The 14,210-nt window shown below is 32.4% G+C and overlaps 2 protein-coding genes across 5 annotated transcripts; both read right to left on the reverse strand.

Moving 5' to 3' along the window:
• Positions 1–219: 219 nt before the first annotated feature.
• Positions 220–5,435, reverse strand: LOC148191511 (uncharacterized). Of its 3 annotated transcripts, XM_088102587.1 has the most exons (4): positions 5,110–5,408; positions 3,597–4,186; positions 2,790–2,886; positions 220–1,028 (listed from the first exon to the last, which is right to left on the reverse strand). In XM_088102587.1, the coding sequence occupies exons 2-4, from the start codon at positions 4,157–4,159 to the stop codon at positions 927–929; spliced, it is 762 nt and encodes a 253-aa protein (XP_087958713.1). In that variant the 5' UTR covers positions 4,160–4,186; positions 5,110–5,408; the 3' UTR covers positions 220–926. The 3 variants fall into 3 exon arrangements, with proteins under 3 accessions (XP_087958713.1, XP_087958711.1, XP_087958712.1); XM_088102585.1 differs by lacking the exons at positions 220–1,028; positions 2,790–2,886 and having other exon boundaries at positions 3,333–4,186; positions 5,110–5,190; positions 5,267–5,435; XM_088102586.1 differs by lacking the exons at positions 220–1,028; positions 2,790–2,886; positions 5,110–5,408 and adding an exon at positions 4,549–5,041 and having other exon boundaries at positions 3,333–4,186.
• A 987-nt stretch (positions 5,436–6,422) lies between these two features.
• Positions 6,423–12,567, reverse strand: LOC124831816 (oligouridylate-binding protein 1C-like). 2 transcript variants are annotated; one of them, XM_047305902.2, is made up of 12 exons: positions 12,324–12,567; positions 10,716–10,777; positions 10,302–10,404; positions 10,137–10,213; positions 10,006–10,067; positions 9,815–9,902; positions 9,569–9,644; positions 9,449–9,479; positions 8,998–9,117; positions 8,400–8,482; positions 7,893–8,069; positions 6,423–7,070 (listed from the first exon to the last, which is right to left on the reverse strand). In XM_047305902.2, the coding sequence occupies exons 1-12, from the start codon at positions 12,435–12,437 to the stop codon at positions 6,795–6,797; spliced, it is 1,269 nt and encodes a 422-aa protein (XP_047161858.1). In that variant the 5' UTR covers positions 12,438–12,567; the 3' UTR covers positions 6,423–6,794. The 2 variants fall into 2 exon arrangements, with proteins under 2 accessions (XP_047161858.1, XP_047161856.1); XM_047305900.2 differs by having other exon boundaries at positions 8,400–8,485.
• Between the last annotated feature and the right edge of the window lie 1,643 nt (positions 12,568–14,210).

Below are 14,210 nucleotides of genomic sequence, written 5' to 3' on the forward strand. Positions count from 1 at the left end.
TATTTATTTTCATTTGATTAATAATTTTGTATATGAATTATAAATCTATTATTAAAAAAATTAAATAATTAAAAAAATAAAATTAATCTATTTCAAAATTCGATGAAGACAGAATCTGATTTTGAAATTTGATTTTATCAAAGTCGACTTCCAAAATAAAAAGTTTTACCATAGATAATTTTTACATTATGAAAAAATTGAAGGTGAAAAAATTGGAGGTATAGGAAGAAAGCTTGGGAGGTGCAGGCTCTCTTCTCTATTATATTTCATGTAATGAAATGTCATTGGCTCAAAAACTGAGATATACAGAATGGACAAGTAGGTATTATGTTTTATAATTCCTAAACAATCCTTGGCCTCCAAGAACCACCATGGAAACCACCCCAAGTCACCACCATAAATATTGCCACACTCTAACTAAGAAGCTACCATGGCCACCATAACTAAATACCAAGAAAACCTACTCTAATCCACCAAATACTCACTCCATAGCTCTCTCCCTATCCATATGAAGTCAAGGTACCAAAAACCAAGCCAAATGAGCTTCTACAACACAAACCTCAAAGTTGCCTCCTCTCCCAAGCCTCCACAAAACCTTCCATGATTCTTGACTTCAATACCTTCAAGTCACTAGTCCAAAGCTAGACCTAGTCAACACTACTGAGACTAAGATAGCCCACCCAAGCTGAAACCTCCTTGGTTCTACATGAAATCAAGATTTGCACAAGGTTTGAGTCCAAGAAAGTGTATCTTGAATCATGAGGCTTGAGTATATAGATACACACTCTCTTGAGCCCAACAAAGTCTCCATCTCCTTTACTCTAGAGTAATTGTTTTCCAGACTTCCACAGTATGTAGATATCCAAACTACTAGACGGTTTTGCAGCATTGATTCTTGAATTTGAAGAAGCATTGATATCCATCAACTACATATCCAAATGTTGAACAATTCCCCCTGGCTGTGAACGAGTGATTTCCAAGTCCACTTGCACATCTATCCAAGACTTTGCCATTGCCCAACATGCTGACTGCAAGGTTATGTGATACACTGTAAATAAGGCTTCCAACAATGATAGTACAATGGAAAAAACTAATAAACAAAACAGTTCTTCATATTCACATGGGAGTGAAACACATTAGAATTAGAATCTATCATTCAAGGATTAACTATGTCTACCATGTAAACATATTTCACTCAAACTCTAATCGTTTTAAATCCTGCCACTCAGACATGTTTAGTGGGGACCAAAATCCATATAAGCCAAGTTGATGCACCCACCCAGAGGTATTAACGTCCTATAAAGCCTTCAAATATTCCCCATGGTTTGTTTCTCAATTCTTTTATAGAAAGTAAAATAAGAAAATCCTTAATATGAACAGAAGAGAATGCAAGAGAAATTTGGAGGATATCGAGTCATTCATAGTGAATAAAAGGTAAATAAAACAACAGAAGTATTATGTATTTACACCAAATAACAGCAGGTCATGTAATGTTATCCCATTTCAAATGGTGGGCCAAAGAAACCTACTTAAAAATAATCGCATTGCAATCAACCCAAATGTAACAAATAGTAGCATAGAATACGCATTTAAACTATAAAATTAATCACCAAAAATTGGTCTAGTTTAAATACCTAGGTTACAGTCACACCCAACATTCAACAAAAAGACTAAAGAATGTATTCCTAAAAGATACAGTGACAAAGAAATGTCAGAAAAGGTGAGGAATCAATTCTGGAGAAGCTCCAATCAAAAAACACAGACAAGGAAAAAAGCCTTATGTGACCAGCAAACCTTCAACATGACATTATGATAAATTCAATAAAGCTCCATACTTGGCTAAGGAAACCAAAAACAGAGACTATGATTAAGAAATGACACATACTAAAACCATGATACATGAATCAAATGTGGAATTCTACGTAAAAATGGAATGTCAAACAATATAAAATTTTTCAACAGTAAAAGTCAAGAAAGACATAAAAAGATTAAATAGACATGGTAAAGCATCTTTAAAAGAGAAAAATTTTGGTCCATGAAAACCAATATTCAGTTTAAGTTGATTAATTAAGTTGCTTGGTCTAATTATATTTTCCAAGTTTTCCTTCAAGGTTAAGTAATAAGAAAGTACAACACTGAACAATAAGTAATTGAAATTCCACCACCAATCCTTGGAAGATAAAGTTAGGTAAGCAGTTAGTTATGTGAGTCTAAGAAATAGAATGTGATATGTAAATGTTCCGGTAGCTAATCAAACCCGTTGAGGGTGGGTTTTATGCTATAAGACTTGTAGCTGTATGCAAATAGAAGAGGGAGTGAGAGGAATTCCGTCTTGTCATTTTGAGATGATTGAGGGCTTTGGGCATTGAGAGATGCAGAGCCTCAAAGTTCTGCAATTATACAGTGGGAATTTTAACGTAAAGCTTTGTGAATGGCAGGCTAGTCGATAGCTCCCTAAAGAACAGGATGTAGCAGCTTGGGGGCTAAGACTATTGTATCACATCATTGCATACAGATGCTATAATGAATTTTCCAACCCTTTAAAATATTGTGATATCTCCCCCATTTTAGGAAGCTGAAACATTATAGGGTTTTAAACCTTTTTACTTCATCATTTGAGTTCTGTTTCAAAACAATCTGTTGTCTGTTACTTACAAAAGTCTCTACCTGGTGATTGTATGTTTTTAAATCTAACTTAACCTCATAACACTAATTTGTAAAATGAAGTTAGCATTCACTTATATACTATAATTTGATCATATTCTTACTCAGTGTGCAATCTCACATACCCCTCCCAGCGGAGGATTAGGCATCTCAAGCCATAGTACAAAACATCCAAATGGTATATTTCCAATTAAACTCCAGATTGAAACCGAGGAAACCCACCTGAGACAAGGAAATTAAGTTACAACATATCCTATTCAAGCTCAAAAAATGGTATGATAATACCGGTTGTGCAGCCTAAGTTTCAAAATTTTATTTATGCTGCCAAATAAGTCATACCATGGCATGAAAATAATGGAAAAGGTATGGTGCATTGTTGAAGTTTATAAATTCATAATAGATAATATATTAAAAATACTTTGTAACTATCTGGATCAGAAAACCTAGATGGTTAAACTGAACTCATAATTTGTTTGAAAGAATATATTATGTATGTCTATCAGTAGGCGTTTGAAAAAAAAATACTGAATGAAGATAGCATATATCTTCAATTTATCAAGCATACATGTTCAATTTATCAAGCATATGTCTCCAATTTATTGAACAAAACACAACAAAAGAACTTGACTTTAATGCAAAGGAAAATCAATTACTTTTGAAGCACCACATTGAGGAAAAAAAAATCAAAAAGATTGATTATATAGTAGACGAAACCCAAAAGTCAAAACTAAAAAGTGCCGTATAAAAAACCTAAAACTAAGAAAGAACTGGGGATAACACACAGTTAAAAGTCCAACCATTTCTGATAATACTGACAATTTGTTGGGGATATAATACCATTGGGTGTACAAAATTTAATCCTAGGACAAACCCCACAAGGAATAGAAGCCATGGCACCAACTTTAACATTGGTGCCTATCTTTTTCGCCAACCTAAAACAAACTTCACCAGCAGGAACAGATGAAAAATCCCCAAAGCCAGTGCTGTTCACCTCTTGTAACTTATTTTCCATAACCAAAACTTTCAAAATTTGTTCCACCTGTCCTGGACTGACTCCACCAGGAAAAACCTCATTTCCTAAGGTTCTAGTCCACTCAAGGATTGCATCGCGGGTAGCGATCTTTTTCCGAGAAATAAGCTTCAAGCAGACATCAGACAGAGCATCGATGAGCTGTGTGTCGAGCCTGCCTTCGGTATACCACTCTCCACCAGTGATCTCCTTAGAGGGCTCGAATTCCATGGCCATCAACACCTTCTTGGACTTGTTTTGGATGTTCACAACTTCCTTGATAAGAGTCTTGGAGATTAGCAACTTGATCGATTTCTTCAATATGCTGTCAGGGATGTTGGTTTCTCTTTTGATGTCCCCTTGCCAAATCCCCATCTCCTTCTTCCCGCGAATGATATTGTAAATCACCCGCTCCTCGTTCGTCATCGACGCAGAGAGTGCAGAAGCCAGGTCTTGGCGCTTCCGTTTCCCTTGCAAGATGCTCATCGTTCTTGATGACACTAAGTCTGGAAACTGTGTACACAAAACATTCAAACGCAAATATAAGATTGTAACTATGGAATGATTGTGTTTTGAGTAAAAAATCCCAAAGATCAAGGGAATATAACCTAAACATGGTCTAAACAGTAAGTCAAAATCACAAATGAAATAGATCTCTTATCTAGATGACCGGAGAAAAAATCCGTGACAGAACTCAACAAAAAAAACTCCAAAGATGTAACAATTTCCATTGTTCACATTGATTTTTCAACCGAAATTATTAATCAAACTAGAGTTACTATGCCAGACAATTGCAACATAAGACAGGGTTATACATCCTTAAAAGAATAGAATAATCTACGAATCACTGAGCCAACTAAATCCAGAAAACTCACGTATTATTATTAGATCCCATCCCCAAAGCTGGAAAATCAGAAGAACAGATACGTATCAGTTTTATGGTTGTGCGGCATTAGCCAATCCAACCAATTGATGCAACTTATTTACTTTTCTACATTGTAACCAAATAGTGGCAATAAAACAAAAGACTTTAAAGCTTTGTTAGTAGACAATGATTTTGACATCTAACCTCCTCCCCATAAATTCCTTAGCGCAACTACTTCTTCATTACTTTTGTGTGTAATAATCTCTACGAAACGAAAAATAACACTGGATGAAACATCAATCACCTTTGAAAATAAATAAATAAATAAATAAATGCAGCTTTTCTATTTTCTTCCATAGGTATAAAAAAAAATCAGTTGAGTTAGGCACATTTAATGTAGTTGAACACCTCTCCCAAAAATGGTTTAAGAAAAACACGTAGAACAGCAAAATCATGCACATGACAAGAAAAACAGAAAAGTGTGAATTAATCGAGAGACGCCGAACTCAAATTGCGATTGCTTATAGGAATATCAAATCGAATCGAAACGGTTGCGCATTGGTGACCTTACCTGAGACTTGGAATTGTGAGATGCGCCTTCGAGAGATTGGGGAATTGACTTGGGGCGAAATCTAGTGCCCGTCTTGGAAACCTTAAAGGAGGCCAATTATATGAGATTTAACGAAATAAAGAAGAAAACATAAATTAACAAACTGGAAAAAAAAAACCTGGATCAAGATGAATCCTTTGACGAGAGATAGCGTTCTCAGAGAGACAGTGAACAGAACGAGAGAATGAATGCTGAGAGAGATTTCTTCGAGCGGGCGCTATAGTTGTATGTGGCGGAGAGCATGGTTTCAATTTCCTTCTTTTCTACTGAATTCCCAAATACCTCTAAAAACTGTTTATTAAAGAATTCAAACCTTAAAATATATAATTTATTGTTGATGTTGGTAGATATACGGTTCTCTAATACTTTTCTTAAAACATTCATATTCCGGAATTATAATAATTAAGTCTCGATAATTTAGACAGAATTAATGTATTAATAATTTTGAATAGAAAAAATAAGAGTAAATTAGTTTATAAAAAGAGAAAATTGCATATTGTCTGAGCATGAATATTTTTAAACTTAATTAAACATATTTTTAAATTTGACTGATGATAAAAAGAACATTTTAAAAATTAATTAAGAATAGTTATAATTAATGGTTGAAAACTAAAACAATCAATTGAACTAACTGTTAAAACGAAAGCAAGACTTCTTTTTCTTTGTTTTTTGTTCTTTGAAAATTTTAAAAATACATTACTGGAATATGTTTTATGATGAAATAATTTTACCAAGATTTCTAATATAATTTTTTGTCTTCAATAAAAATTTCGGTATCTTAAAGAGTTCATTTAATTTTTATAACAGAATACAAATTTATTAACAATTTTATAAAAAAGTGTGCCATTAAATTTCAGAGAACTCTAATAATAACTAATGTAAGTTATAAAACTTTCTAGTACACGAGTTTTTAAAACTTTCTAAATTATATTTAACTTTACTTTATTGTACTATTTTTCATAAAGTTATTAATGAGTTTCCCGCTCTCCATACATTATCTAAACAAAAGACTAAAATTCTAGTACATGTAAAATTTTAATATATAAACTTAATTATAAAAATTAAGATTTTCTTCTAACTTTTACATTTAAAATAAAAATAATTGAATAGTTTAAAATCAAGTCATTACATTAAAATCATCGGGGGGAAAGAGAAACAATAGATACGTAAAGAAAAATCTGTGACATAAATATGATTTGGTAAAAACTTTAGAGAAAGTAAATTGTTGATTTGGGTTTAGTTATTAGTGGTAGAACGAAGAAGCCACAGCCACCTTACGACTAGCAGAGTGATTGTGCATTGAAATATTTAATAAATACATAACAGCATCTATAGACAGGATGATGATATTGATGACAAGCATCGCATAGTAACACCCAAATGGGTGTGAGAAGAAAAATGTCAGGGTAGACAATCCCTATTAAAATCATAAACACTCATCACTACTAAGTAGAAAACCGCATACATGATACAAACCCATACAAATGTTTGCTCATAATTATCTAATATGGCAGGTGTAACTACCAAACCACCGTGAAGTGAAAAAGGGTAAAATGTAAAAGCTCCCTAAAGTTTAACAGGAATCAATGTGCAGCAGGCAGGATATATAATAGTTGCATAAACCACATCAAGAGAAGCGCGGAGTGTTACTGGTAATACATCATTTGCTGTGCAGCTGCAACATTCTGGAACCCACCATCATATATTGCTTGGCTGGCTCCAATGGCCGCTGCTTGTTTAAGAGAATGTTGGCTTTGGGGATGCATCAAGGCAGCATGCACGCTCCCCATCTTACTCATGGCTAGTTGTCGCTCGTATGCCAAAAGATCGTTTGGAGACAGCCCAGGCAGAGATGCAGCAGCAGGTGGGGGAAGGGGATTTGAAGCAGTTCCAGGTGGAGTGGGCTTGCTCCCCCAAGAGCACTACATTTTTAACAAAATAATAATAGTCAGAATTGCAGTGTAATATGCAAACTGGGAGTGTTCGGAGGTGGAAAGTTGAGAATTTTGATAATTAATAATTACTCGTTTGACAAAAACCTCTGAAGAGTTCTTAAAATAACCGAAATTTTGCAGAAATCTTTTCATGCAAAATGCAAAATAACACTTACAGTGACAGAAATTAAACCACTTTATCAAATGAAAGAACTTCAATAGCTTTATCCAAACTAATATTTTATAAATGAAAGCAATTTACTTTAAGTAGTTAAATTCCTATGCATTTTAAATTCATTGAAAATTTGAAACCCGTTATTCAAAAACCACCTGATCAAAATAAAATGAAGTATAAAATAAACAACTAAAAGAAATGAATAGGAGAGGGGCCAAAAGGGTTCGTAGGAAATGAAGATATGGTAAAAAAAAGTAGCTTAAGCCTCAAAGGTCCAGACAATTAACAAAATAATATGCAAGAAACTACCATACACAACAGGGAAACACCAGAACAGAATGGTATAAATGTCAGCGGTTCAAATTCAATTGTAGATTTCAAACACACCACAGGATGGATTCTGACTCGGTGAGTTGGAGGTAACTCATGACAGACTAAAAGAGGAAATCAAGCTAAACAATTCCCCCGTCCCTGTCCCTCTCCCAGTGAAAAGAAAAGAATTAAAACAACAAAATATACAAAGCAAAGTTAGAGCCAGCAAAGTATGCCAACGATAAGAACCATGACCCACAACAAGGTACAGAAAAATTACAGAGCAAGTAGCAACAGCATCAAAAGTTCAATGAGATCCACACCTTAATTTGTTTTCCAAGAAGAAGAGATTGGGCATTCCCCATCTGAATAGCCAGAGCTGCTTCAGCATGATTACTGTACCTCACAAAACCAAACCCTTTATCACGCTGGACACGAACCTCCTCTATCACGCCAGCCCCAAGAGAATGGAAGTGGCGATGGAGATCGAGTTGAGTTACCTGTGAATCACCAAGGTCATAATGAATAAAATAGCACCAGATATTGCTATAGAAGTCAACATAACAGCACACAAGTACACATGAAAGTTGTGTTAAGGAAAGTATTTGGAAGCTTATATATTCTTACATTTATAACCGAATAGTCAAAAGTGATAAAAAAAGCTAATAGAGGTAATAAGTGATGTTTGGGCAATGCAAATATAGGCAATGACGTTCAAAATTATTGCTTTTGTTGTGCATAAATCATAATAAGCTCGCAAACTTTTCAAGCAATTGGTGTTTAACGAAATTTTACTGCTCTAATAAAAAAAGACAGATAAAGTTCTTTACCTCTGAAGCAAGGTTACCCACATAAACCGTTGTATACTGAAGATTGTTCTCAGGAGCATCACTATTAGAAACCTCTTTACCATCTTCTGGACAAATAGGATAAAACATGTTGGTTAAATCATGCCTATATAACATCAGTTCACTGGGAAAACAGACAACAACTTGTACAAGCTCAATCATTCATAAAATCATTCTGAGGCATGATAGTTGAATCAGGGTACACATTGTGAATTGGAAGACCTAGTTTTCGAATCATTCGAATTGTATTATGAATTGATTCAAATCATTAATAAAAGATAATATTTATATGCATAAAAGACATAAAAACACAAATTCATGTTCAATGACTAATCATTCGTATTTTAGTTTCTAAAACATCTTATTTCTAAAAGAGATAAGAAAGCCTTATACGAATAAGGGTCCAGATATTAAAATTAATGCTCGAAAAAAAAATGATAAAACTGACATGTACGAAGGTTGCAACAAAATGCTAGAAACCACCCACATCCACCCTCTAATCAAGAATTAGAGAAGCTAAAAATAAAATATTTTAATTCAATGATCTCTATCATTGTTTCGCAAACAATGTCATACTGACCAGATGAGCCATTTGTTAGTTCCACCACACTTTTTGCATCTGAGTTTTGCTTCTCTTCTATACCACCAGCACCTTTAGTTGCCCAGTTACAACGTATTTGTCTACTTCCAAGCCATTTACCTGAAGGACAACGTAAATTGTTTTTGGACCAAAACAAGAAATACATGTGCATAAGAAAGAACATGTGAGCCTGTGACTCGTGCAATTACAAAATGCATATACTCGTAAGAGGTAGTTCTAAAAATTCGACAATACAATTTTCCGTCTAGAATGTAAAATACAAAAAGAACACTACAAGTCAAGATATCAATTCCTATAGAAGAAACTCAATGCACAATTCCTTGCTGTAACATCAATTTTGCATCAAGTGGTTTTGAAAAATCATTGGAGATTAATCTGAATTTAAAGTGGTTCAAGTCTAAGATTGTCAAGTTAATAACAAATTTCTTACCAGTCAAATCATTTATAGCGTTTTGTGCATCCTACAAAAAATTAAGAAAAATACCAAGTCAAAATCATCATAGAGCCTTGTTCCTTAAAATATTCAAGAGTTTAAGAACCAAAGTTGGACCTGTTGACTGCGGAATGAAACAAATCCAAATCCTCTTGAACGCCCAGTCTTCTGATCCCACATAACCCTTGCATCTCTGGGCCACCAAAAATAAATAATTGATGAGCCAAGCTACATTACAATCGAACTTGAAAAAATATCATGACAGAAGTATAATTTTTCTCTATTTTGGATTGATATAGATTGATTCAAAATGAAATACACAGAGGATGACTATTTTACTAAGAAATCATGAGTGAAACTTACGAACAACTGGTGTAGACAGAAAAGCATGCAAACAGTGTAGCATCAGTGACCTCAGGACTTAGATCACCAACAAAAATATTGTAATGACCTGCAAATAAAAGAGCACGGTATATAAGAGTCAAAAGATCCCAAAGGATGGGACTTAGTTTAAACATTAATATCAATTTATTTAATTTAAAATCTGAACCAACCTGATGTGTCCTCTCGCTGGCCACTGGCATATGCCCAATTAACTTTGATAGGCTGGCCAAATCTGCAAAACATTGAATTAAATTTTGAATGGAAATTAAAATTGGTTTAACTTGTAAAGAAAAACACTTACAGATGCCTTCCATTAAGAGATAATATGGCAAGAGCAGCAGATCTGCGATCAAAGTAATGAATAAATCCATAGGATGACTGCAAAACAAAGGCACCAGATGATAGATATAAAGCTCCATTATCAGCAATTATAAAAATTCAAAATAACTAAGCTAAAAAGATATACCTTCTCCTTTCTGATAAGTTTACAACCTTCAACTGGGCCAGTACCAGCAAAAACTTCTTGCAAAAGAGGTTCAGTTACCTGTGTATGGATGTTCCCAACATACCTGCATTTTCTCAAAGATAAGGAAGCTATAAATTTAAAAAAAACAAAGCCAAGAAAAATTTACGGAACACAGTAATTAATTTTAGTAATAGAATAAAAAATTAAAAAATAACATACAGATAATTTTGGCACACTAAAATTGCTTTTAAGCATGGTCAAATGCATTTAACACCAATCGTTATTTGAAAAGAAGTAAATAGAAAATCAAAGTAGCCTAAGATTGTTTGAATCACAATCATGAAACAAACAAAAATGGGATATAAAATAAAAGAATAAAAGGAGAAAAAAAAAATTGTCTAGACAAACACTCACACACTGCGGCAAGTACTTGGATCAAAACCAGGAGGCAGATTTCCACTTGGAATTGGTTCAATCTGCAAAATGAAGAAGTGAAAAAGGAAAGAAAGGAAAAGGGGGGCAAATCAAGAGAGAAAATTTGTATTGCATCTACCAATACAAGTATGACAAAACATTACTGGGGTGAATGGGAATGAAGAAAGCATGTAGCCCAACTAGTACCAAAAAATTGCATGCATGAGTTAATTGCTAAGCCTGACAAAAGTTAACGAGAATGTTTCCATAGCTACCCAAACCACTCAGTACATAGTAAAATACAAATTAATACCAATGCAATAAGGGAAAAAACCCACAATAAAACAATACTAAATCTACTTTATATTTTAGAAACATCTAAATGAAATCAGACAATAACCCCCCCTCGACCACTCAGATTCATTTCCCAAATAAACTTTCAATAAAAACATACCTTCTCTAGTTAAGAAACATATAGATGCAATTGTTTGCCCAATATATAGGAAGCATAAACCCATTTCAAATGTATTAATTGTTAACTTTATTTTATACACTTGATTTATTGTGAAATCTGTAAACAATTTAGGTCAAGTCACATATATAGTTTGAAAAACTCACTCCTTGACTTACCAGTATATACAAGTATAGTCATTAAATATATGACCACTACTTCATTATGAGTATTTCTGAAATAAAATTTAAAATTGTAAATTCTTAAAATTAATAAACTTGACTATATTAATCAGTTTAATAAATTAATTATTAGTTTCTTACATGTAGAACTGTAGTTAATACTGTTTATAACATGGCAAGCTTGCCCACCTAAACTCTATTACTCGACTATGAGCATGTTTGGATAACCACTTCCCAAACAACTACAGTTCTAGGACACAAAATTGAGAAGTTGCAGTATTGATGGATTGAAATAAATTATTGGTTACATTTTGGATGTTATTTCAAACACAACCTAAGACCACAGAGACAAAAACAAAACCGCCAGAAAAGGAAGCAAAGAAGGACACTTCAAATCATTTTTTACTTGAAATTCCTCCAGAGAGTCTGAGATGACAAGTGGTTCATTAACCATTACTCATTGCCCAATGCTTGATTCTCAGTTACTTAAAAAGATGTTTCAGAAACAAAATGACTTCAACATAAGTTTATAGACATTGACCACCCCAAAAGAAAAAACACAACATCCTTTTATACTTCAGAATAACATTACTCAACCCAAAAGTTTCATTTCCCACCACACATGTTTCTGATGAGTTGGACCGACTAATGCAAAACCCTCCTCACACGGCAGGCAAACCAAATAACTCCACAATTAGGTTTATCCACAAGACCAACACATCACTGCTAGACATCAAGTAAAAAAAATGGAGAAAACTAAAAAAGAATGAAAAACCAGCTTCTTATATGGATAAGAGAAGTTAATGTCAGCAACAAAACCCTAGGCATTGCAATCAATCCCGTGAAGATAAAATGCAAAACTCGAAGATCGAGACAACATAATATGATCAAAAACAATGATCGGAAATAGAGATGTAGAAGGAGAAAGAAAGAGAGAGAGAGAGAGAGAGAGAGAGAGAGAGAGTAGGGTCCAACCTGAGGAGGAGCAAGGAGGCCAGGGTGGTAGAGAGACTGTTGTTGGAGAAGTGCTTGCTGCATCAGAGCCTGTTGTTGTTGCTGCTGCTGCTGCTTCAGCCTATGATTCTGCATTTTCCTCTTCTCTTTTTCTTGTCCGGAAAATTTTCCCAGAAAATGGGTTTCGGTGGAGATTAGGGTTCAAAGGGTCCCAAGCTATGGCCCTCAAAGAGCACAGGCCTCAGAAAAACCAGAGGACTCTACTCGATTCCCATCCACCACTATTTATATACCGTCATTCTCTTTTTTCTTTTTTTTTCTATTATCGGAAAAATATTAAAATTAAAATATATATAAGAAAAATAATAATAATATAAGAAAATTCACTTTTATTTTTATAAATTTGGTCATTAAAATTAAGATATTAAAATCTTAAATTTTTAAAGATGTAGTAAATTTTGGAATTGATGGAAAGTAATGTTTTTTCCTTCAAATTTACAATAGAACACTATAACATGCTTGAATTCAGAGGAACTTTTAACTTAACTGTTCTTATGTTTGTCTAATTAAATCATTATATTTTTTTAAGTTTGAAAATTAAAATTTGTTTATTAATATTAAATATAAAAATATTAAATTATTCGAAAAATATAGAATTTACAAACATATTTAAACAGTTACTATTTTGGTTGTAAAATGTGTAAATAGGAAATAATTTAGTCTTTAAAATAATAAATTTTTTATTTGATCACTAAATATTTAAAAACTGTGACATTTACTTTTTTCTATATTCAATTTTATATTTTTAGTTATGTTTTTAATTTTAACAATTAATAAGTTTTTTACTAAACTGTAGAAAACCCAGATGAAGCAAAGACGTGGGAAAAGTGAGTGTTAATTATTGTTTATTTGAGTTAATATGGAAATGAGTGAGAGTGAAATTGAAAGTAAAGTTTTTTACAACAAGTATAGTATTTGATTTACCTCACTGATAAAAAAATAATTTAATGGATAAAAATTGAAGATTATCAAAATAACTTTAATAATAAAAGTAATATAAAATGATAATTGTTAATATATGTAATTATAAAAATTATTATAAAGACAAAAATAAATAAAAATTAATTTTTAAAATTCCATTAAATTATAATAATTACTATTATTATTATTTTATTATATTATTATTAATAAAATTAATAAATGAATTTTTCAATTTAGTTGGGACATTTTTATTCTACCATGCAATATGCATTTTTCAATAAATATCAGAAAAATATATAGTTTTACAAAGATAAAATTGGTTTTTTTAGATAAATCCTCTCCAATCTTTGTTGGATACAAAAGATGGAATTAATAATGTGCAAATCTACTCCTTTTCCTTTTACATGTCTGAACACACATAAAATTAAAAATTGTGCAAACAATTGTGAATAATAAATTCTTTTAATGCGAACACAGCATTAGAACGAGAATAGTGATTGCAAAAAAATCCGCGTCCGTCGATAAAATCCGTAATGAATAGTTGATACTTACGGATATTTATTACTCGCAACCTGCGAGTAGTGAATATTTTAATACCCGCTTATAAATAGATCGGGTGTGGGTATTATTATACTATCCGTACCGCGGATATCCGCTATCCGCAAAAAATAAAAAATAAAAAATTAATTTATATTTTATTAAGTTAAATTTAATTAAAATTAACATTAATTTATATTTTACAAGATTAAATTTAATTAAAATTGAATTTAAATTTATATTTAATTTAATTTATATTATATTTTATATATTTTTTGTAATTCTATTTAAATTTTATTTTAATAATTTATTAAAATATATTTTTTAAAATATTTGCGAGTATCTGCGGATATCTATGGGTATTCGCGGATTTTAAAATATCCGCGGATA

Source organism: Vigna umbellata, chromosome 11 (assembly GCF_029865625.1).
Source record: "Vigna umbellata cultivar VRB3 chromosome 11, Vumbellata_1.0, whole genome shotgun sequence".
Lineage (NCBI taxonomy): Eukaryota > Viridiplantae > Streptophyta > Magnoliopsida > Fabales > Fabaceae > Vigna > Vigna umbellata.